The following is a 23,605-nucleotide window of genomic DNA, read 5'->3' on the forward strand; positions in this document are numbered from 1 at the left end:
ATAATCTGATTCACTTCAAACTGTTCAGAAATGACCTTGAAAACTTTCCAGATTGATGTGTAGCAACAGTTTCTTTTTTTCAGATCATTGCTTGTGTCTCTCTTCTTTGACATTGTGTTAACCCACACCTGAATGCTCCCGACCAGTAAACCGCCAGCCTTCTGCTTTTATGGTGGTACTCGCACCTGCTGATGGTCAGTAAACCAAGTGTATTTGTTTATCAGCAGGTGGCTACTACTTACTGAAGGTTTACCAGGTTAAATTCAGCAGTATAACCAAAAAGATTTTTCCCTCTTAAATTGTTTTAAATGTTTGTTTTCAGGTCAAAAGGGGAAAATGATTGACAGACCTGTATGTTCTTTTCTCTAAACCAATCTTTAGACTACTCATATTTATCATCTGACCCTTTAAAGGGGTTAAATAGCTGCTCCTTGACTCCAGAAAATGTAACAACCCAACAGTTTTATAATGTAGCCAACACATGCATTATTATGCATGCATTATATTTTTGATCACTGTTTTCCTTCAGTAGAATTTGAAAGTACACTTTAATGTCTATTCCTTTTTTTCATTCTGCTAAACAAAGGAGCCAAAGAGCTGAAAACAAAAGAAAATTATATAACTTTATAAAACGGAGAGTTGTTTGTAGTCAGGTTTTGCTCTACCAAGAGGGAAAATGTGAACAAACTTGTCAAAGATGACAAGTGTGTCTGATTTTCTGTCCTAATGCCGTTTCTTCTAATGCATACAAGTAACAACAAGCCAGAAAAGTGTCTAAAACAACATTTTGAGGCAGAACTGGCTTAATGGGGGAGGAAAGCTTTCATCCCTCCCTCCGTACATCAGTCTTCTCCCTCCTCCCAAAGCCCTGAATCAGCACCTTCAGACAGACCCAACTGAGAGGCGTCTACATGTATAAAGAGCGGCGAGCAGCACGCGGGACAGAACCGAGCTGTGCTGGTGGAGACACGTTACTCGTCCCGGGACGCGGCAGAGGAATTACGCAGTCTGTGTCTGTCCAGAGCCTCACTGACAGACGCTAAACTTCAGATACTCCACAACAGAAGTTGCTTTTAAAATCGTCTGAAGCAACATGGTAAGGGAATCTCTGGAAATCTAGAAACTTTAATGTTTGGTTTTTAATACATAAAAATCACTTTTTCCTCAATGACCTCCGCTCTGCACACACAGTCTGCACTGAATAAATTAGTTCTGTTGCTCACATTATTCTTTAATCATATTTTAAGGGCCTATACCCTGAAGAAAGTGCAAGTAAATACACTTTGGTATATTTTTAATGTTTCTCGAAAAAAGGGACCTTTTTTCCCTTTTTAATTCAAACCTACATTGAGTGCTTGGACCTGGATGTGTCATAATTTTGCTCATGATCTTCCAGTTTTCTTTTGTTCTTCCTATTAGGTGGTTTAATCTGCAGTTTGTAGCCTATTTATTGGTTCATATTTAAGATTTGCTGCGCATGTTTTAGCATTCATGTTCTCTATTGTCTCCCTATAACTTAAAAACTGTCACTCAACAGTGAAAAACCATCTAAGGGGATGTTCTGCCTCTGGGTAAAACGAGCTGAAATTTTCAACATGCTGAAACACGACTGGAAGATTTTGGAAGATGCACCAGTGAAGTGTTGAAATGAGTGTGGCCTGTTTTTCAGTATTGTTTACACCTAACAATAGACAGACAAAGGGCACAGACACAGCACAAAAGAGAGTGTATTAGGAGATGTTTGTGCTCTGAGCTCTTAACTGCAGTGCGAAAGTAAAATCCTAAGCCAAATTATGAAATCTAATTACTTTAAATATTATTTGATTTTTAAATAAGTGGATTATTTTACATATTTTACTTTCAGCATAATTTAAAATTGAGCAATTTCATTTATTTTTATATACTTACATAGTATCTCTTCATTAATGTTTTTCTTTTCTTACAGGTGTTTCTTTTTAGCTTAAGTTAGGATTTTACATCTTCAGTTTATGTGTCTGAATTAGAGTAACTCGACTTCTTTTAGCATTTCTTTATATTTTGAAGAATCAAGTTTAAGCAACTCATCAAATAATCATTGTCATATTTTGATTTATGGACACTTGAACATTCTGCCTGCATTTTTATAAATCCTCCAAAATAAAGAAAAATAAACAAACAAAAATCACATCAAATGTGATTAAAGCATTTTTCTCCAAAGTAAAACTTTTTTCTTTTCTTTTCTTTTTTAATTCAGTGATAATTAAATTTAAATACTGAGGACCTTTTCTGTTTGGCTCCCAGTTTAAATCTGTGGTTTCACAACAGTAAAGGAAACAAGTCTGTTTTTACCTATGTGAGAGATTTGAATGCATTTTCTTGGTATTTTGGGCTTTGTCATCAATACATTTATTATTTTATAAACCTTTTATTCCACTCGAGTAAAATTTAAGCAAAAATGTTTTTAAAAAAGTTTCCAGTAATTTTCCTTTGGCTCTGAACAAAATCTCTTTGGGTGTTGCCAGAAATTCCTCTATGCAGAAAAACACCCTAATTAAGTTTCTCTGGTAAAAAAAAGAAAAAAAAAGAAAAAAGAAAACTTTCATTGTCTGCTACTGTGCTGAGCACCTTTATCTGAAATGAGTCTGACTTCAAATATGCATCCAGCATGGCAAAAAAAGTACAGTTTTATAGTTAACTTGTCTTCTAAAGATCCTTTTTTGTGAATCTGAATGATGTTTCCAGTTGGTGACTGTGCTGATTTATACTTTGTGTCTATGATAAGCTTCCAACTTGATCTTCTGTGCAGAGGGAGTGCATCTCTATCCATGTGGGCCAAGCAGGTGTCCAGATGGGAAATGCCTGCTGGGAGCTCTTCTGCCTGGAGCATGGTGTTGGGCCTGATGGCGTCTTCCTGGACTCTCCAGCTGAAGCAAACTCTCGAGAAGATCCTTTCAACACTTTCTTCAACACTGGGAGCTCTGGGCGTCACGTTCCACGAGCGATATACGTGGACCTGGAGCCCACTGTGGTTGGTGAGCAGCTTTGATTATGTGCTTTTTTTACCCTCCTTATTTTTTTAATTATCATTTGGGGTCCAATTATCTGTGGTCATAAGTATCAAGTGTTACGCATTTCAATCCACATGAGCCATGGGCAGTTAAGACTGGTATCCAGGCAACAAGTGCAGTCGTGAGTCCTTCACCTTTTATTGAATGGATATTATGTAAACAGCTGGATGTGGAAGGTAATATTCAGTGGATTTGAGCAGGGAAAGAACATTTTCTTCCATTATGTCTCAACCTTTTTCCAGACTTTTATTGTTTCATTTGATATAACTGCTTACTAAGCCTTCACTGAACGGTCTTAAAATCAAATATTTCTTTCACAAATTTAGTTTCTCTAAGGTTCTGCAAAAAAACCACATGACCTGTCGATAAATAATGAAAAGTAACATAGTTAAGGAGCAGACCTTCACTACAGCCAGCCCAAGCAGCAGCCTCTGGGGCTGAAAAATGAACACAAGTGTCAAAAGCTGCAGCTCCTCTAATGGCCACTTGAGGTGAGTCAATCCACAGAGAACTTTATATCATTTAAAAGCGCATTTTACAACCAAAAAAGAAAAGGAATAAAGAACAGATTTTGCCTGTAGGGATAGTTTCTCCCTTCCTGCAGTCAGTACAGTGGTGGATATGCCTGCCTGCTAGGCCTCAACTCATCTGTTGAGCCACTGAACAGGACCTCTTTGTTGTATTTGTGTTGTTGGTGATTGCTGGAGCAGTTTGATAGAATTATCTGGAAAATAATGTGACATGCTCTGTCGAAGAAGTTTGTGCTTCAGTTTTGATTGATGAAATTCTAGTATTTTGTCTACTCAATGCTAATTCCAGATCTTTTTGTTTGTGTGCTGAACGCAAAGTTTATAATTTCAACTTGCTAACCAGCCTTGGCTCCCTACAGCAATGAACCCCAGACTCCACAAACCCAGTATAATGGACTAAATCCCAATGTTGAAGCATTTAAAAAAAAAAAAAAAAAACACTATAGTAGCCATATCCATTTTTTACATATAGTTTGTGGATTACACAAATCAGAAACATACTTGACAACTTTATAATATAATAAATAACTGAAATGTCCTGTATTCCCTATTTCAGATTGGTAAAATATTATAGATTTATTTATTTATTTATGTGATTAAAAGTTTAAGCAAGCACCTTCATATGTGAAGTTAAAATATAATTTGATATTTTTGACCTGTCAGGTTATCTCTTGCTACATTTTGTCAACTTCATGGCTCCATGCTGTATCACGTTTGAGTAAAGTCTACATTTTATCACCTGCATCCTCACTGCATTAGATTAGATCTTGACTGGTAAAATATAGTAAAATGATGGGATTACCATATTGATGTGTTAAAAGGTGAGGAGTGTGCAAGCAAACGCCAGACAAAAAAAAGAGTGAGTTGTTTATTAAGATAAAAACCCCTAAAAAGCAGTTCACAACCAAAATAAGAAAAAACAAAATACAAACAAAACAATGAAAAGAAAACTTTGAGGAATGCAGGATTGTGTAGTTTGAACCAAAAGGCGGGGTTATTTATACACATGCTTTTATACACTGAGGGCTAATGAGGGGAGAAGAAACAGCTCGGTAACAAGGAACAGGTGAACTTAATCAAGGATAATGAAGTGGGGAGAGTAAACCAGGTGAACACTGAGATAAGACACCAGCACGCTAGGAAACAAGGGACTACACCCAAAGAATGCTAATCAACACACTTGAGCAAAAATGTGAAACTCAAATCTAATAATAAATCTATGGACCAAACACAGTGCTAAATAACAATTCAAAGTAAAAGAAAAGAACCCCTTCAAAATTCAGGGGCTAAGAACCAGGATCATGACCTAAAGGGGAGATGAGTCGGGTCTGAATGAGATCTTTCCTTTCAGATGAAGTGAGGGTCGGAAAGTACAGGGAGCTCTTCCACCCTGAGCAGCTGATCTCTGGAAAAGAAGATGCAGCCAACAACTACGCTCGAGGTCATTACACTGTCGGGAAAGAAATCATTGATGGAGTCATGGAGCGCATCCGTAAAATGGTTAGTAATGAAAGAGATGAAAGAGAAGCTCTGCTATTTTCTTTATCAGTAGGGGTAATGGTGCTCTTATAATAGTTTTATTATTAAACCCTTTTTATTATTTGGACCTTTTATTTAAGTTTTCTTTTTTTCTCTCTAGTTATTCATTTTTTTTTTTTTTTTTGAGGTTTAGTGACTGTAGTTTAAAACGTTTTGGATTTTTTGGTTGTTGGTTTTTTATATAGTTTATCTGTGTTACTAGACTCACAGTTTAAAATAACCCTTGTTCATCTTGTGCTGTTGCCTTTTCAGAAACAAACCATTTAAGCTCTTCTCGCTTTAAGGTGACTCCTGTCAAACAGCAGCTGTATTCCTATTGTTAGAGCAAATACATGACATGGAATAAGGAGAAGCATCATAATTGACGTGACACTTAAAGGAATATCCTGCTTCCTTTCTAGGTTTGAATCAGATGAGGAGATGGTAACTCTAGTATACCAATGCTACTGGCGTCAGTTACCCCAGGCCCGCCTCCCTGCTCATCTTAACCTCACAGCATAGCTTGTTGTAGCTTGTGTTTAAGAAACTGCTGCACCAACTTTGGCACAACCCCATAAAACCTGTTTGCACCGGTATAAAATAATAATTAGCAGAATTTAGAAGAACTGGTTTTACTACAGTAATAAAACTTTCAGCCTTTAGGCTATAGCAAGCTAACAGGTTGGTGGGTTTTGATACATATTGAACAGACGGATATGTGAGTGATGCTAAATTAAGTTACAGGAATAAGGCAAATGAGCATAATATGAAAAAAAGTCAGTTAATATTTTATTTTAGACTTGTTTATTATTAATCATTTTCAGGTTGGTACACTTTCTACCTGAAAGCAGCCAACGACAGACAACTGACCAAAGCTCACTGATCAAAGCCCACTGATCAATGGCCATCAGTACCATTCACAGAGATTTGGTGAATGGCTGCAATCACAGCATTGTAAGATGGCGAAAGATGTACCCTTAGGCCCCCTCCTCGATTCAGAGATGGTCTTTCCCTTTTCACATAAATGGCCTCCTTGACTCCCTGTCCAGAACATCCTGGAGAGGCCATTGATCAGTGGGCTTTGATCAGTGGTCATGAGAATTTGCATAGTTAAGATTAAGGAACTGACCTCCCAGCCCTTTGTTCCTTCAATGGGCTGGTTTCAGTCATTATGCAAATGTACTGTTTATAAGATTGGGGAAATCTGCAGTCAGCTGAGACTGAAGAAGTCACTTGGATGAGTGATGAAACGTTTCTCCCACAAAACGCTACGTCCAGATGAACAGAGTCAACTTTTGGAGATTTACTTACCTGGATGATTGAGCATGCATCAAGACTTAACACTGGCAGATTCCAAGAAATTTAAAAACTCAGGCATCAAAGTGAAATGCAATAAAAGAAAATATTGCAAGATAACCAGACTGGTGGCTTGCTTCAGTGCTCATTAACAGTATCTGAGCTACTTTTCCAATCCAATCCAATCCAATTTTATTTATAAAGCACTTTAAAATACCCAGCACAGGAACAAAGTGCTGTACAGAAAATAAGTTAAAACAATAGAATAACAAAAAACAGCAAATTAAATAAATAAAACACATAAGACATAAAATTAAAACAGCCCTATGTTAAAGCAAAAACAAGATAAAACAGCATCGAATCACCTAAAAACAACTAAAATAAAAATAAAAAACCAACATCTCACGTGGTGTCAAAGGCCAAGGTAAAGAGGTGGGTTTTCAAGAGTGACTTAAAAACAGATAAAGAAGTGGCCTGTCTAATCTCTAAAGGAAGCTCGTTCCACCGTTTGGGAGCTGCTACAGCAAAAGCACGATCTCCTCTAAGTTTACGCCCAGTCCTGGGTATCTTCAGGATCAGCTGACCTGAGAGAGCGGGTGGGTGTATAAGGCTGTAGCAGCTCAGAGAGATAAGATGGAGCTAGGCCATGGAGAGCTTTAAAAGTAAATAAAAGAATTTTAAAATGAATCTTAAAAGAAATGGGCAGCCAGTGAAGTGAAGCTAAAACAGGGGAAATGTGCTCAAACTTTGAGTGCCAGTTAAAAGACGAGCTGCGGCATTTTGCACCCTCTGTAGATGACTAATATATAATGCACTGACCCCTATATAAAGTGCATTACAGTAATCCAGCCGAGTGCTAACAAAGGCGTGGATCACTGTCTCAAAGTGCTGCCGTGAAAGAATTGGCTTTATTTTTGCCAGCTGCCTGAGGTGAAAGAAGCTAGATTTTACCACGGCCTTAATTTGATTATCAAACTTTAGATCACAGTCCACTTTGACCCCCAGGTTTGTGACAGTTGGCTTAACATACTGTGCCAGGGAATCTACATACACATTGGGGGTCTCAGTGGGGCTGCCAAAAACCATCACCTCTGTCTTTTTAATCATTGAATTTTAAAAAGTTAACAGACATCCAAGCCTTAATGTCATCGAGACACTGAAGTAATGGCTGTGTAAGGTATCTGCCTTTTTTCTTTAGAGGGACATAGATCTGACAGTCATCAGCATAAAAGTGGAAAGCAATGCCGTGCTTTCTCAGTACAGAACCAAGAGGAAGCAGATATAAAGAGAAGAGGAGGGGGCCTAGAACTGAGCCCTGTGGGACACCACACAAGAGGGGAGCGGAGGACGACGCATAGTCACCAAGGCTGACACAAAAAGTTCGCCCCGTCAAGTAGGACCTGAACCACTCCAGTGCTGTGCCCCTAATGCCCACCCAGTGCTCCAAACGAGAGAATAAAATGGCATGATCCACGGTATCAAACGCAGCTGTCAAATCTAAAAGCACAAGAACAACACAGTCCCCAGCATCAGTCGCTACAAATATGTCATTAAAAACTTTTAAAAGGGCTGATTCAGTGCTATGAAAGGGTTTAAAACCAGATTGGAAAACCTCTAAAACATTTTGCTTTTCCAGGAAGGCCATTATTTGGCTGTAAACTACCTTTTCAAGAATTTTGGAAAGAAAAGGTAGTTTGGAGATAGGCCTGTAATTTGCAAGAACCATAGGATCAAGAGCAGGTTTTTTAATCAGGGGTTTGACTACTGCATGTTTAAAATCTTTAGGGACAACACCTGACATCAGACTATGGTTTACCAGCTCAAGCACCAAAGGACCAACTGTAGGTAACACCTCTTTTAAAAGTCGAGGAGGGACAGCATCATTTGGAGACCCTGCAGGCTTAAGATGACCAACAGTCTCCTTTAAAAAGGATAGAGTCACAGGCTCAAACCTGTCAAAGACAGCAGAGCAGGAAACAGAGACTGAGAGGTCGTGAGCATGAGGAGAGATTTGAGCCCTTGTGGAGGAGACCTTCTCGATAAAAAAGTGTAAAAAAATTTTCACAGGCTTCTGATGAGGGCTCAATACAGTCAGTATATGGTGCATTAAGAACAGAGTTAATAGTATTAAATAAAACACGTGGGTTGTGGCAGTTTGACAAAATAATGTCAGATAAGTGTTTTCTTTTGGCATCTTTTACAGTTCTTTGATATCGACGCCAACAGTCCTTCAGCATCTGGAATGACACTTGTAGTTTGTCCTTTTTCCACTTGCGCTCAGCTCGACGGCAGTCGCGTCTGACAGCTCGGGTCAAGTCGTTCAGCCAGGGCTCAGATTTAGTTTTAGGCAGTCTGGATTTTAATGGAGCCACAGTGTCCAAAGCAGTCCGACAGGTAGAATAAAACCATGAGCTCAGTTCCTCAGTCTGGCTGCATAAAAAATCCGGGATCTTACAGATCTGGTCAAAGACTGTTAAAGTGTTCAGCAGTGGAGGAGTTAAAAACACGACAGCGCTGAGCAGCAGCGCGAGTTTTAACTGAGGCACAGGCAAGAGGAACTTCAAACATCACAGGACTGTGGTCAGAAAACACAGCATCACAAATCTCTATGTTAAAAACAGAAAAACCATGAGATAAAACAAGATCAAGCGTGTGTCCACGTTCATGTGTGGGACCTGTCACACATTGCACCAGATTAAACGAATCAATAAGGTTTAAAAAGCCCTTCGCCATGGGCATGTCAGGACAACACACGTGAATATTAAAATCCCCAGCAATAAGAACACGATCATATTTTGGCATGAATTCAGCCAAGAAGTCAGCAAAGTCACTCACAAAGTCCTTATTGTATTTTGGAGGCCGGTAAACCACCGCACACAACACTGTGTGAGAGCAGCCCAGCTCAAACACAGACAGTTCAAAGCTGGTGAATGACGGGGTTGATAGCTGCTTACATTTAAAATGACTTTTAAAGATCGTAGCTATTCCTCCTCCTCGGCCCAACATACGTGGGGAATTAAAATAGCAGCAATCGCCGGGTAGAAGATCCGAGAAGATGCTGCACTCACCGGCGCTCAGCCACGTCTCGCACACACAAAGAAAATCCAGTCCTCGGGATGTGAAAAAATCCTTCAGGATAAACGTTTTGTTCGCTAGGGACCTAGCATTTACCAGGCCAATCCTGGCGGTAAGCAGCGGATCCCCGTCGCTAGCCGTCCTAGAAGCCCGACACAGAGGCCGCAGGTTCCGCAGATTCACACCACGTCGGCGGGGGCGAGGAGAGCAGGGTTTTCGGGACATCCCATCTAGGCCGATGACAGGTACCAGCCAGGCACAGACAGGTTCCAACGATCGCCGAGAGAAACAGAAGTTTGGCACCACTCCTTGTTTTCTGGACAAGGGCTTAAGAGAATACCTTAAAGAAGCTTTCAGCTTCACCAGGAAGCCAGCCCTTCGACCCCGGCGACGGCACTTTTGCCGGAGTGGTGGATCTGGAACACGGCACAGGTGAGCCGGGATCTCCGATATTAGCGGGGGCAAAGTTTTATGTTCAGCTTGGTTCCACTTTGCCCAGCCTTTGACAGAAGGTCGGAGATCCAGTAGGGTTAGGCGATCATACACCAAGAGAGAGTTGGCATTTATTACAATAGTCAATAAAATCAAAACAAACAAACATAACACTGGCAGTGATAGACGGCAAGCCACACGCACCGGCGCCATCTTGGATCAATACCCCTAGAACTTTTCCCACATGAACTACAACTAGAGGAGATTTGGGGGAACTTTCTCCTCCGCCTTTTAATCCCATTGTACAGAAACTGTCTACAGGCACTCATGAAATAGCCCTGAAAGAAGAGGAGCAAATGACTAAAGAACCATTTATACCTTCTTCTAGGCAATAAACACATTAAATTTTTTTTAAAAAAGTTGTTTTTCTTTAAAGTTTTTTAAAGTTGTTTAGTTACCACAAGTTTTTCTTATAGTGAAGCTGTTTGGCCCCGTATAAAATCAGCTAATGCATGCTGATTGGTCTGTTAAGGGAGATAAACTCCCACAATAGCAACTGTTTCCAAATGATAGCTAGAAGCTAAAAATTTATTTTAACTTCAACAGAAACTGGCATGTGCGTGTAGGAAGCAGTTGGTTTTGGTGGTTGATAGTGATTTCCATCAGGAGGCCGTGGCTGCTGTTTCTTCTGCTTGTGCTGCTATAATCAAAACTGCAGATGCTGCAAAGTGGCTTGTGGTGTCCTCAAGACTGATACACACGTGGTTTGGTACAACTGAAACCTGTAAGAAATGGAAAAATGGAACCAGTTGTGAAAAAGAAATGATGAAAATTCAATTTAGTTTTATTTATACAGTCACCTCAAGATACTTTATTATGTAAAGTAAAAGGCTCTACAATTTCAGAAAGAAACACCCTATCAATAAGGTTACTTACCTGTTTGATAAACTGTATGAAATTTGGCTTTAGCTGCTTTAATACTGAAAACTCTTGTGTCTCGTCAGACCGACCAGTGCACCGGCCTGCAGGGTTTCCTCGTCTTTCACAGCTTTGGAGGTGGTACCGGCTCTGGCTTCACCTCTTTGCTAATGGAGCGTCTTTCGCTCGATTACGGCAAGAAATCCAAGTTGGAGTTTGCCATCTACCCAGCTCCTAAAGTGTCCACGGCAGTGGTGGAGCCCTACAATGCCATCCTGACCACCCACACCACCCTGGAGCACTCCGACTGTGCCTTCATGGTTGATAATGAGGCCATCTACGACATCTGTCATCGTAATATAGACATTGAGAGTCCTGGTTACATCAACCTCAACAGACTGATTGGTCAGATTGTCTCCTCAATCACAGCCTCCCTTCGTTTTGATGGCGCCCTCAATGTGGATCTGATGGAGTTCCAGACCAACCTGGTCCCATTTCCTCGTATTCACTTCCCTCTGGTTACTTACTCACCAATCATCTCTGCTGAGAAGGCGTACCACGAGCAGCTGACCGTGTCTGAAATTACCAGTGCTTGCTTTGAACCGACCAACCAGATGGTCAAGTGTGATCCTCGTAACGGCAAGTACATGGCGTGCTGCATGCTGTACCGAGGCGATGTCATCCCAAAGGATGTGAACGCTGCCATTGCAAATATCAAGACCCGGCGCTCCATTCAGTTTGTTGATTGGTGCCCCACTGGCTTCAAGGTTAGTAGCCATCAGAGACATTACAAAAGATGGATGGTATGAAGTTCTGTTTTGAAACCTCAAGCTGAACAATGTCACATTAACATCTTGGTGTTTGAAAACAGGAAATGGCGAGCAAGGGGTTGATCTTAATTAGAAATTGACCGGCCAGTGAACATACCCTGAAGAGTCCTCAATTCTGACCTCAATGATGTCCATAATTTACAAAATGGACATCATATTTTATTTAATGTGACCAGAAATCAGTAATTGAACACATAAAGTCATCAGAAAAAGCTAAGATGGCCATGTGGACATTAACCTTAGTTTTAGAGCTTTTTCATACAGAGTAATCCAAACTGCACAGCAACATGTTAACAACTAACGTAGCATTGTGGATGGATCACCTCAGAGGTGCTCTTGACTGAGGTTTTCAGTGTCTTCTTCCTTCCATTCCATCCTGTGGATTAGCATGACGAAAAGAAACACAACTCATAATGATTTCTATTGTGAGCTCCAATAGGTTGTCTATATGTACAAGCTGTGATCAGCTGACCTGCTCTGCTACTCTGAGGTTTACTGCTCTTTGTGGATTTACACAGCTGAATTCAACAAGATGTAAGCGGATGTTTCACAGGCTATCATGACATACTGCCTTGACAGTATACTGTTTATATTGTCTGTATACTAGACAGGATAAACAGTATGCTGTCTAGTATACAGACAGTATACTTTTTATGCTGTATTTGTACTAGATGGTAAACAGTTGATATTAATGTGCAATTCAGTGAATGAATCTAAGCATCATCAGGTTAAATCCAAATTCATCTCTACTATACTTAATGTTTCCTAACTCTGTTCATGAAAGATGCTCCATTAGCAAAGTTCATGAACACCACAGTCATTATACACCAGTCCAACACACTGGTTTACTGTGAGTTCATTACAGTGAGGCAAGCAAACCTGTTTATTCTGCATTAAATTGCTGAGTGTTTTAATGCAACCTTTAACATAGTTAGTCTACCTTAGTTTGTTTTGCAGGGCGTTCCACATGAAAAAAACACATAACTTCACATCGTGTGTAGATCCACTATGTACATGATGTGAAGTTATCCAATGAGGACTTGCATGTAAGCTTTAGCTTTCCAGTTTATCAAATACCACTGAACAGTTCTTACCTATAAATGAAGTTAGGTACAGCTGCTTAAAATGGCTATGGCGCTATAAGTTATGTACCTTTCATCTTTTTGTATGCAATAACCCCCAGTGATTGATAGACCATTAGGATTGCCTTTCATTTTTACTGTTACTGCTCAAACAGGTCTGATGTTTAAAGGCTAGATGTGAAATAATAACTCCCCTCAAATGTCTTAAACCAAAAATGAGAAGCCCGTTTTGAAAATGTAAAGAGTGGAAAGTACAGTTATTGGTCTTAAAATGTACGGAGAAAAAGTACAAAGTTGTGTGAAAAATAAATACTCAAGTAAAAAACAGAAAACTGAAAGTTGTACTTAAGCACAGTAAAGAAGTATTTGTACTATGGTACCTACCACCTCTGCAAACTCCTCAGAGCTACTTCCCACTACTGCCTTATTCACCATAGCAAGTGCCATAATCTGGCAGATTTTTATGTTTGGTTCCCTTCAACTAACAGGATTTGTGTCTCCTCCCAGAATTTAACTGTTAGGCAAATGTGTAAACTATTCGACTAAGCCTCATAAATCCACTTTCCATGGCTGCCTGGATGTTAATCTTTAACACCCGAAAGAACAGGGTAGAGAATTTTGACTGTTTTAACCCTAAGTGGTTCCTCAGTGTCTGCGAAGGAGCATTTAAACCTAGAAATGGCTAATGATGTCAGATGTAATCAGTAGTCACACAGGCCAAGAAATCAGTCACTGACCCCATGAAATCAGGCATCACTAGAGAACATGTGTAGCAAGTAAAACACGTCTTTTTACATTACAGGTGAACATTCTCCATTTCTGGTTTGCATCTCACTTTTTCAGTTTTCACTACCGTTTGATGATTAGTTGGTGACTGTTTGCAGACAAGTCGGTATCTTTCATGCCAAAAATGGCTGACTGCTGAAATCAATCATAACTGAAACTTCCTGCAGCCATTTGCCAGTCGGTCAGGGAAAACATATTTAGTAGTTGCTGGGTTGTGTTTAAAATACGTCATGTTTCTGACTTTTAACTTTGTCTTTACAGGTCGGCATTAATTACCAGCCTCCAACTGCAGTTCCTGGTGGAGACCTGGCCAAGGTCCAGAGGGCTGTATGCATGCTGAGCAACACCACTGCTATTGCAGAAGCCTGGTCTCGTCTTGACCACAAATTTGACCTGATGTACGCCAAGCGTGCATTCGTCCACTGGTACGTGGGTGAGGGCATGGAGGAGGGAGAGTTTGCAGAGGCCAGAGAGGACCTGGCTTGTTTGGAGAAAGATTACGAGGAGTTGGGCCGAATGAACCCCGACTCTGAAAACGACGAAGAATACTGAAATTTGTAAGGCCTAAATCTGTGACAGCAAAGCTGTTATTTAATCCTAAATAACCAAAGCGATGCATTTCTCAGTGCCTTTCTTGTAATGCCATTTTTATGTGAGCTAAGTTGTATTTGAATTGTGCTCTGAATAAATTTTGTCTTTGCATATTCTGTGTGAAACTTGTCAGAGACTCGGTGGTCTAAGATGGTGCCAGATAACCACATGTGACCCCCTTACAAATCAGGCCAAGGGGTCTTTGATGCAAGCCTTTCCACCCCCCTCCTGCTCATATTTCCTGTCTGCATCTACACTTCACGCAAGCCACTGGTGTCAAACGTTACCTATGACTAATAAGAAGAGCCTATTAATCAAATAGCAGGTTACTATTTCACTCATTTTCTTCTATGTACGCTGGGACTTATCCTAGCTGCCTTTAGGTGGGAATTGTATTACACACAGGACAACCACACTCAAATTTAAAATCACCAATTCACCTGATGTGCAAGTCTTTAGACTGTTGGAGGAAGCAGGAGTACCGAGAGGAAACCCACGCAGGCACAGATAGAACATGCATACGCAACCAAACTCAGCCGTCCCCCAGGTTTGAACCCAGAACCTTCTTGCTTTGAAGCACCTTTGCTAACCGCTTCACCACCCACTAAAAATAACAGCTTCCTCTCGTTTGGCTGCTTGTCCTCCTGAGATGTGTCGTTTGACTGCGAATAGCAGCCAGTCAAACACCGTGCAGAGCAACATGCAGCAAAATGGTCAACAAGGTGTTGTGGTGTTCCAGAAACTATACAGCATACAAAAATATGACTGAAGATCACTAGGACATGTCACCCTCATCTCCAGTATGTCTTGCTTGAGTTTTCACCGAGTGTTATGCTCAATTCTATCAACATATTTTTATTTTTATCTGCTAGAATAGCTTTGTATTGTTCACAGACCAAAATAATCCTTATTTAAAACTTTTTGGCTCCCTGCTGTATCCCTTAAAAGCAACTACTTTCTTGTGTTTTCATTACATCATTAAGTGCTCTGGGGCATCTGTTGTAATTTGGTGCTATATAAGTAAAATTGAATTTAATTGATGTGCGGATCCTTGTTAAATAGCAGCTTTGAAGGGAAGATGTGTGCTTACATGACCATATTAGAACTATTGCCTCTCAGGGATATCATGGAGAGCCAAAAACAGAAACTTTTTTTTTTACAAAATAGTGTTTACAGCAGTGTGAAGCTTGAATACAGTTATTTATACAATGACATCATTATTCCAAACTTCAGCCGTGTTAATACAGGCATTCACCATTGTAACAGGATAACAGAACAGGAGAAACTGTATAATAATTCCCATTGAAAATAAATACATAGGTGGCCCATGCAGTGATGCCATGAGTTGCTCCACAGGTGTTGACGACTAAATTCTTGTCTACATTTCTGTTAAAACACTCTCACAGTGTCATGACAAAGGCGGGAGGTGGAACAGCTTTCAATTGTGAAAGTGCTCGAATCTTGGACAATTTTCAGTGTTAAACACTAGAATGGATAATCTGATTTCTTAGTTAAAGTTTCTATGGGCAGAAACAAGATTTCAGAACAGGAAGTAAAACAAAGACAAGACAGTAAAGTCAGATGTATCAGGGAAGCTTCTTCTTTCAGCTGCTAAACTGATCTGCAACAGTATCATCCTCCGTCACACCTCTTCTTGTTCTCCTTCACTACATCTGTGAATCTTCTCCACGGTTTTCCTGCCTGGTAGCTTCATATTCATAAATCCACTATCCCTCCTCTGCACATGTCCAAGCCTTGCTTCCCAAACTTTGTCTCCAAACTGCTCGGCCCGAGCTTTCCCTCTGATGTATTCCTTTCTGATCCTGTCCCAATTTTCCCATAGACTTCCATAGGACTGGAAAGCTTTTTGCAGCCAAAGATATCACCTCCTGGTGGACATTTAAAAGAATGCAATGAATGCAATTCCACATTTCACACCCAGTAACTGTAACCTAGCTTTGTTACAAATTAAAAATGAATTTCCTTTGCTTTGGACCCAAACCAGTCTCTGCTTTGACAGGTCCTGGGTCCTTTTGGACCTCATCTGGAGTCTTTATTGGTCTGGTTCCTGTGAAAATGTGTCAGGTTTGTTACGGAGGACGGAAAGATATTCTGTGAGGTTTCTCTTCAGATATGTTTCTCCACTCTTTGCTTATTATAATTATCTCTGAACAATCATGTAAACACTGCTGTAAGCCAATTTAGTAATTAAATGGCATTCTCTGGTTTGGAACGGGTTACCGTGAGCGCAGGCTGGACCTGCAGCTCCCCTCCAGATTCACTGTATCAGGTGATGTTGGTAAGTAGGCCACAGCAGCTGTACTTCTAAGGAATCAACTGAAATAAATTTTGATTTTTATTAGCTTTATGTTTTCTTTAATAATAATAATGGATACTTTATTGATCCCCATGGGGAAATTACTTGTTTTTCTCTGCATTTGACCCATTCACTCTGTGAAGCAGTGGGCAGCCCACTAAGCAGGCGCCCGGGGAGCAGTGTGTAGGGACGGTACCTTGCTCAGGGGTACCTCAGGGTAGCCATTAAGTGGATTCGAACCGCCGACCTTCCGATCATGGGGCAACCACTTTACCTACTGAGCTATCCCTGCCCCTGAGCTATCCCTGCCCCACGCTGGGTTTACATAACCACGCTGCACTAATCAGGAAAAAGGGAAATAAAAAGATGCCACTACATCTTTTGTATTTACTGCTCAGCCATTCCTCACGAGCACGTTTTAAGTTATTTTAAGTGAATTTCATACATGCAGTTTCAATTTAGCATTAATCTAACATCTAACCCCCCTAAGTGGGTTACGGGTGGCCTGGTTCATGTTAATAAGTGTTTGTTTTTATGTTAATCAAATATACTCTATTTTCACATAAATAGGGTTAACAGGCAACTATAGCCTGTGTACACTGGTCTCAGTGTTGTTGCTTGTTTTGTTTCCATGTGCAAACTGTTTTTTAATCTCCCTTCAGATGTGCTCAGTAAAAATATCACTATTTCTCTTTGTTTCATCTTATTTCTTCTTAAAACTGGCCTTATATCACATCCACAGAAATCGATATCCTGCAAGCTCCCTTTTTTGACTTGTTGTTAAACTCAAATGCCTAGAGCAGACATGTCCAAAATCCAGTGCCTACCTCAAATGCATTATTTATGGCCCGCCACAAACAGAATTAATAAAGTGCAATTTCTTTGTTTACCTCATGTTGTCAGCACCATGAGATGCAACCAATCGGTGTATAACACTTTTATACACTCACACAACAACAGAAAAGTACGTATTGATTACAATTAACATGAGACACTGATATTCAGCAGCTTCACTGAAGTTTCATGTATTTCAGACAGCTTGACCTTTGTGTTATTTTACCGTCCATATGTGAATCAAAAGTAGTTTTATTTTGTCACCATTATTCTTGTGTTAATGAAAATGCCTGGTTGTTTTTGTTTGTTTGTTTGTTTGTTTTAAAAAAAACATGTTTACACCTCAAAAAGAAAAAAACGATTGAGAAAGATTATTGGCCCCTGGGTGATATCCCCATGAATAAATATGGCACTATTGGACAAAAGGTTTGGACACCCCTGGCCTAAAGTATGAAAACCACCAGTTTCCTCTATTAAAATAGCAGTTTCATCTTCTTAGGAAGTGTTAGGGTTAAGTGTAAGGTAGCAGCTGTTAGCCAGTTTATTACAGCAGCTGCCTCTGATTAGTACACACAGTGCTGTGCAAATGCACTCTTGGATGTTTAGATTCTTATCTGACAAACAGTACAGTAAGTGAGGTGGGCAAAATTAAAGCTGCCATTACTTCAATGCACACAGCCAGATCCAGGATGAATAATCAGTAAACTGAAAGACAAAGAGCCACAGATGGCACTGGTCCCCACAGAGCAGTGATCCCAACATCATGGAGTCAGTTTGGGATTATGAGACAGCCTAAATCCACAGAAAAACTGGGGCAAGTTTTACTATTGTTTGGTAAAACAAAATATATATTGCATTTTCTTTATTTATTTAACTGTTTACTCCACTTTGTGTGGAAGTTAACTGATAATAACTACTATTCATGGCAAAAACAAAAAGAAAGAAAGAAAGAAGCAGATGTTTTATGAGATACATCTAACCAAACTGCGCTCAGTGTCTATTTAAACAACGAGTCCGGGCAGCCGTTAAAAGTGTCACCTGCACGTATCCCTCCGCGCAAGCATAAACATAAGTCACTCAGTAAAGAAGAAAGGCGTTTAACGCACAACTTCATTATATTGTGTTTTTATTATAATTGGAAGCATGAAATTCGTTTGATATTACCCGCAATTCGCTGCCAGCTGTTACAGGCTGACGCTGAAGTAGAAAAAGTAAAGAGTCGTTTCACTTTTTGGCGTTAGCTAGGATTTTGAGCCTGTGGAGCAGATGCATGGTGGCTGCCAGCTAGAGGCATCCAAAGTCATTTAAATTAAGTTGGGTCAGACAAGACCATGACATAATAATGTCCATTTTAAACAGATATTAGTTGCAAACAATTGTGAAATATTGACCTTAAAAGCTTATACTTAAACTGCCTTTGGAGAAATCCACAGAAATCAGATGGTGTTATTTCTTGTGAACACTGAGAGGTTTGACTCAGTAGTGGCAAAAACACAAGCTTTTCAGAATTAAGGAGTCCAATTAAAACATATATTTGTCTTGTTTAATGACCAATCCATGTACAATGCACATGACGTGCAGCCTGAGATGTCTCAGCTGTATTGAGAAATACTTTTAACCTTAACTTTTGGCTGACCGGGATAGATTATGTATTTATTTCATGTTTTAGTGCCAAATATTTTACCCCATCATGGAACAAAACGTCTTCTGAGTTATTTATTTACAAAACCCTACTCTTGATTACAACAGTGTTTTTACACCTTTATGATTTACACAGCCTGCTTCATCTGTTTTCACCTGCATAATACTGATATTGCACAAGGAATAGAAAACACTTTATTTACCTAAATATAGATTTCACTGCCAAATTGGTGCCTTTGGTGAACAGTTTGTGGTCCCTGGGCCACGTGTTGGCCATTCCGGCAGTAGGCCATTACGCCATCATGTGGGCGGGGTCCAGTCCTCCAAAGTTTCTTTTGTCCTGTGTTAAACTGGCTGCCCCTCCCTCAACCTGGTTCTGTATTTATAAATAAAACGAAACTATGTAGAATTAGGCGAGTAAAATGTGTGTTCGTAGCTATAAGGTAAAAGTGTAGATATCAAAATGTGGCAAGCTTAAAGCTTTACATGACAAGAAACTTTCATTATACTGAATAAGCTATGAAAATGATTGAATTTGCATTTGAAATTGTGTAACATGTTTTAATTAAAAGGCAAAAGGTAATGCAAATTTTTCTGAAATTTGTTTCTGAAATTTCTTTTTACATAATTAGTGAGAAAACATTCAAAAGAGGAATTAAAGATATTGAAATGCCACAATGACAAAGGAACGTGTTTTTATTGATGGTTAGGAGTTGAATCATTGTCTGTGTAGTTCTCAGTCATCGAGGTCATGGTGGTCTAAGAAGACTGGAAAGAAGGTGACTGGGCTTCTTTCCAAGCTCCTTAAATGAGTTAAATCATTAGTTTTTACTCATTCTATGAATGCATGTATGTCACTTTATTTGATGATTATATTGTAATTTGATCTGCAAGTAATTAAATAATTAATAAGACAGTACCTCTGGTTTTTAGCGCAGTACAAACACGTCATCTGTGAAGTAAGTAAGTAAGCCTAAAACACATCACACTTACAAAATACTGAAGTTAGTTACTTCCTTTTTCTAGAAATGAATTAAACATTTTCATATACCTACACTGTGAATCCCCATCTAGTTATATAGTCGTTACTATTTAATTAATTATCTTTTTCACAAGGTGGCATACACTTCGTATCTACATAGTTCTCCCGTATAGCTTCTCTTCACTGGCTTTTTGTAAAATTTTGAATTTAATTTAAAATCCTTCACATTAAATATAAATTCTGAAATATTATTACCAGATTAGTCCAACAGAGCTCCAATTTTGGGTTCAAGAGAAAGACAGCCTTTCTACTTTTAAGAATAATCTTAAAACATTTCTTTCTGATGAACCTTATAGTTTGGTCTAGATCAGGTGATCCTCAATGATCCCTTTCTTATGGTGTTATAAGTAATATATAGTTTTTTCCCCCTGTTTTCTGTTAGTGTTGACAGGGCCAGCAGCTTAAAGAATTTGCCGATGCTGTTGCATTGATATGCACCTTTATGTATGTGAAATTTAACATGAGTCCTTATCTGTTGTTTGTGAGTGGCAAGAATTGTAGGATTGGTGTGAACTTTATTGATTTTTTATTTTTTATTTTTAATTATTGCAGCATGCTCTGTTATCCTCTTTTTTGTCTTCTCTTTACCCTCATACCACAAACAGTCATGGCAGATGTTGCCCTTGGCTAAGGACAGTCTTCTGGGGATCTTTTTCTGTTAAAAAGAGAGTTCTTCCTCCCCACAGTTGCCAAGTGCTTGCTCTTAGGGGATACTTTGATTGTTGGGGTTGTGTTTCTGATATTGTAGGGTCTTGTCTTACGCTAAAAAAAGAGAGTGTTGTGTTGTGAAAACTGAATTAAAACGAAATTTCCAGGTGGCCTAATTTCGAATCAGCCCCACGTTAAAGTGGAGTATATCCTGTTCCAGGGTACAGTTACAAAACATGAGGATATGAAAAAAATAAATAAATAAAACTATGATTTCTGTCTGTAAAGTCCTGCGTAATTTAAGATATCACATTACAGGACACGCTGTAAACTGTATTCCTTCAGTAGTTACTGATTAATACGTCGATTTAACCGCAGAAACAGAGAATTTACACATGCATAGATAAGAGCTGCGTGGTGTCTAGTTTTTCGAGCGGAAGTGCTCACTGCTCACTGCCTTGGAACATTCTCCTCACTGTGAGTGGATGTGTGTGTGTGTGTGTAAGTGGAAGAGTGTGTAGGTTATGTGTGTATTTGAGTGTGTGTATGTGTGTGTGTAAGCTGCCTCCTCTCATGTTGATGTCGACTGGCTGCCACCCACTCTAGTGGTGAATAGACAGGAAATAAAAATTAATTAATTAAATTGAAAAAGCATTCTTCGAACGGTGACCTGTCCTGTCCGAGCTACCACCGGGTCGTCCGAAACGATGAGCCTGCCTCGGCCGGACGAGTTCAAGCCTCCTCCGGAGTGCCCGGTCTTCGAGCCCAGCTGGGAAGAATTTCGAGACCCGTACGCCTTCATCAATAAGATCCGTCCCATCGCTGAAAAAACGGGCATTTGTAAAGTGCGGCCGCCCCCGGTGAGTGTCATTAAAGGTGAAAAAAGCGTTAAGGAGACTCGGATGCTGAATTAGTTCATCGTTAAAGACGGAGAGCTGGGGATTTAAAGGGACTGCTCAACATGGCGGATAAACGGTTGTTTCATTCTTTGTGCTGCCACTGCTAGCTGCCTCTCATTCGTGACTATTTACAACGTAGCCGCGCTGCTTTTGACCGACAGCAGCCTCGTAGACTTGTCGGTGTTTTGAGTGGGTTAAAGTCGTGATTCGCCGTGTGTCAACAAAGCGTCGATGGTCTCAGTCATTGAGTCACTTTTGCTTGGCTAGGCTAGCGCAGGCTAACAGCTCAACCTGTCATAATTCAACACACAGCTTTGACATAGGTGGCTATGCGGAAGCCATTAGGCTCCGTAGAAGAAGAGGATGATCATGATGTGATCATATGAGGGACAATGCTTTTACTCAGCTTGTCCCCGAGTTTCCTCGCATACCTAAAGTTGGTATTAATTAGGGATTATTTTCTCAAGAGCATCCTGAAGTGGTCATCGCCCTCCAGTGAGCGCCCCGTCACTTTTTTGGGTGTTTTTATTCCGCCTGGCCAAGTCCAGGATTAACTCTTCATTTCCAAGTGTCAGATATTGAACCCCATTGTGGGCCAAAGACTCAACTGGGTTTTCTTTCTGAAAAGTTATTGTTAAATCCGCCATATTACGGCGACCTACACCCTGGCGTGCATGTTATAAGAATATGAGTGTGTTAAGAGTGAGCCACTCTTCATGTATATGCCTGTGTTGTAGGGTGTTGTCCTCCATGTTGGCTTTGTGGTAAGCTGTGCTGGTGAGTGAGTCTTCCATCTGGCCATTTTGTGTGCCAGTGGTGAGGGGGGGATGTTGGCTTCAGAGTTGAAACAAGAACTTTAGGGGCCCAGCATGGGTGTTGAATGGGTGTTTTCATTGTATAGCCCAGTTTGTGTGTGGTATTGAAGAGCTTATTGATTGTTGTTCTCTCAGCTATCAGCAGGCCTTGCCTAGCCTGCAAATATGTAGTCGTATGCCTCTTTACCTGGCTAATTTCACTTTAGATAAGCCACCAGTGTTTAAAAAGAAAAAAAAGTTTGGCTAATTTGGGTCCAAACACAACTGGGAAAATCTTTAAAAAAAAAAAAAAAACAGTAGCCCCAGTCACATGGCATACTATTGCAAAAATGAAAGTCAAAGAAGACTACGTAATTAAATGACCTTCACTTGTATTTTTGTTGCTGTTTAGGGTTGGCAGCCTCCATTTGCTTGTGATATCGACAAGCTTCACTTTGTTCCTCGGATCCAAAGGCTCAATGAACTGGAGGTGAGTTTTGCTAGTCAGATCATACCAGCCCTCATTTGACTCGTTTATCTTTCTGTGGATCAGTACTCTGAAATGTTGGTTCTATTTTTAACTCATTCACGTAGCCAGTAAACCCACTGAGGCTACAATGAAACAAAGACCAGTAATGTTATTACTGCTTTGGAATAATGTTACAAAATAAAGGATTACTGGATTTAAAACTGAAAGTGCAATTATTTATGTTTTACAAAAACAGCAGAACAGCACCTAATATTCATTTTTTCTGGTTTTGCTCAGTAATCTTCTTGGTGTTCTTGGTCTTTAGCTGACTTTTCATTGCTTGTCTCTTTTCTCAGGCACAAACCAGAGTCAAACTCAACTTCTTGGACCAGATTGCGAAATTTTGGGACTTGCAGGGATGTAGCCTGAAGATTCCTCATGTGGAGAGGAAGATTTTGGATTTATATAAGCTAAATAAGGTTGATATTTGCTTGCACTGCACATCATTTTTAAATCAAATACCCAGGGGTTTTAGCTGAGTGAAAAAACACCCTTTGGATGGGTGACTACTCACATAAACACGATTAGTTAAGACTCTTGTTTTTGAGGCAATTTGATAAATAAAAATGTATTTCAAATTTGAGTAAATTAAACCAAAAAGTACTTGTTAAGAGATCAGAGTCCTGGAAATTTCCTTTAGTGGAAGATGAAAACCTTTTTATATGCAGGAAGAACTGTCCATTTATGTGTAATAATCTAGTTAAACCACTCTTATAACAAACTATGTGTCACTTCAGCTGGTAGCAGAGGAGGGCGGGTTTGACATCGTCTGCCGGGACAGGCGATGGACCAAGAT

General features: G+C 39.9%; 3 protein-coding genes across 6 annotated transcripts in view; 2 read left to right on the top strand and 1 right to left on the bottom strand.

Annotated features, from left to right (window-relative positions):
• Window positions 1-878: 878 nt before the first annotated feature.
• On the top strand, window positions 879-14,218 carry tuba5 (tubulin alpha 5). 3 transcript variants are annotated; one of them, XM_085444978.1, is made up of 5 exons: window positions 879-1,096; window positions 2,786-3,011; window positions 4,929-5,077; window positions 10,903-11,583; window positions 13,776-14,218. In XM_085444978.1, the coding sequence occupies exons 1-5, from the start codon at window positions 1,094-1,096 to the stop codon at window positions 14,064-14,066; spliced, it is 1,350 nt and encodes a 449-aa protein (XP_085301104.1). In that variant the 5' UTR covers window positions 879-1,093; the 3' UTR covers window positions 14,067-14,218. The 3 variants fall into 3 exon arrangements, with proteins under 3 accessions (XP_085301104.1, XP_085301106.1, XP_085301105.1); XM_085444980.1 differs by lacking the exons at window positions 879-1,096; window positions 2,786-3,011; window positions 4,929-5,077 and adding an exon at window positions 9,821-9,898; XM_085444979.1 differs by lacking the exons at window positions 879-1,096; window positions 2,786-3,011; window positions 4,929-5,077 and adding an exon at window positions 10,436-10,682.
• Window positions 8,855-10,111, bottom strand: LOC146684539 (uncharacterized). Its single transcript, XM_085444582.1, has one exon. It carries the CDS (start codon window positions 10,109-10,111, stop codon window positions 8,855-8,857), a length of 1,257 nt encoding a protein of 418 aa, XP_085300708.1.
• A 6,821-nt stretch (window positions 14,219-21,039) lies between the features above and the next one.
• kdm5bb (lysine demethylase 5Bb) overlaps window positions 21,040-23,605 on the top strand; it is a 25,631-nt gene continuing 23,065 nt past the window's right edge. For both annotated transcript variants that reach the window (XM_085442822.1, XM_085442823.1), the window contains exons 1-4: window positions 21,040-21,447; window positions 22,693-22,770; window positions 23,106-23,228; window positions 23,547-23,605. The exon at window positions 23,547-23,605 is cut by the window's right edge and continues 112 nt beyond it. In XM_085442822.1, coding sequence (XP_085298948.1) covers window positions 21,295-21,447; window positions 22,693-22,770; window positions 23,106-23,228; window positions 23,547-23,605 — 413 coding nt within the window. In that variant the 5' untranslated portion in view covers window positions 21,040-21,294. The remainder of the gene's footprint in view (window positions 21,448-22,692; window positions 22,771-23,105; window positions 23,229-23,546) is intronic.

The sequence above is a fragment of the Copadichromis virginalis genome, linkage group LG20 (genome assembly GCF_057382275.1).
Source record: "Copadichromis virginalis isolate Kocher_CV1m ecotype Utaka linkage group LG20, C_Virginalis_male_GT1.1, whole genome shotgun sequence".
In the NCBI taxonomy this organism is placed as follows: domain Eukaryota; kingdom Metazoa; phylum Chordata; class Actinopteri; order Cichliformes; family Cichlidae; genus Copadichromis; species Copadichromis virginalis.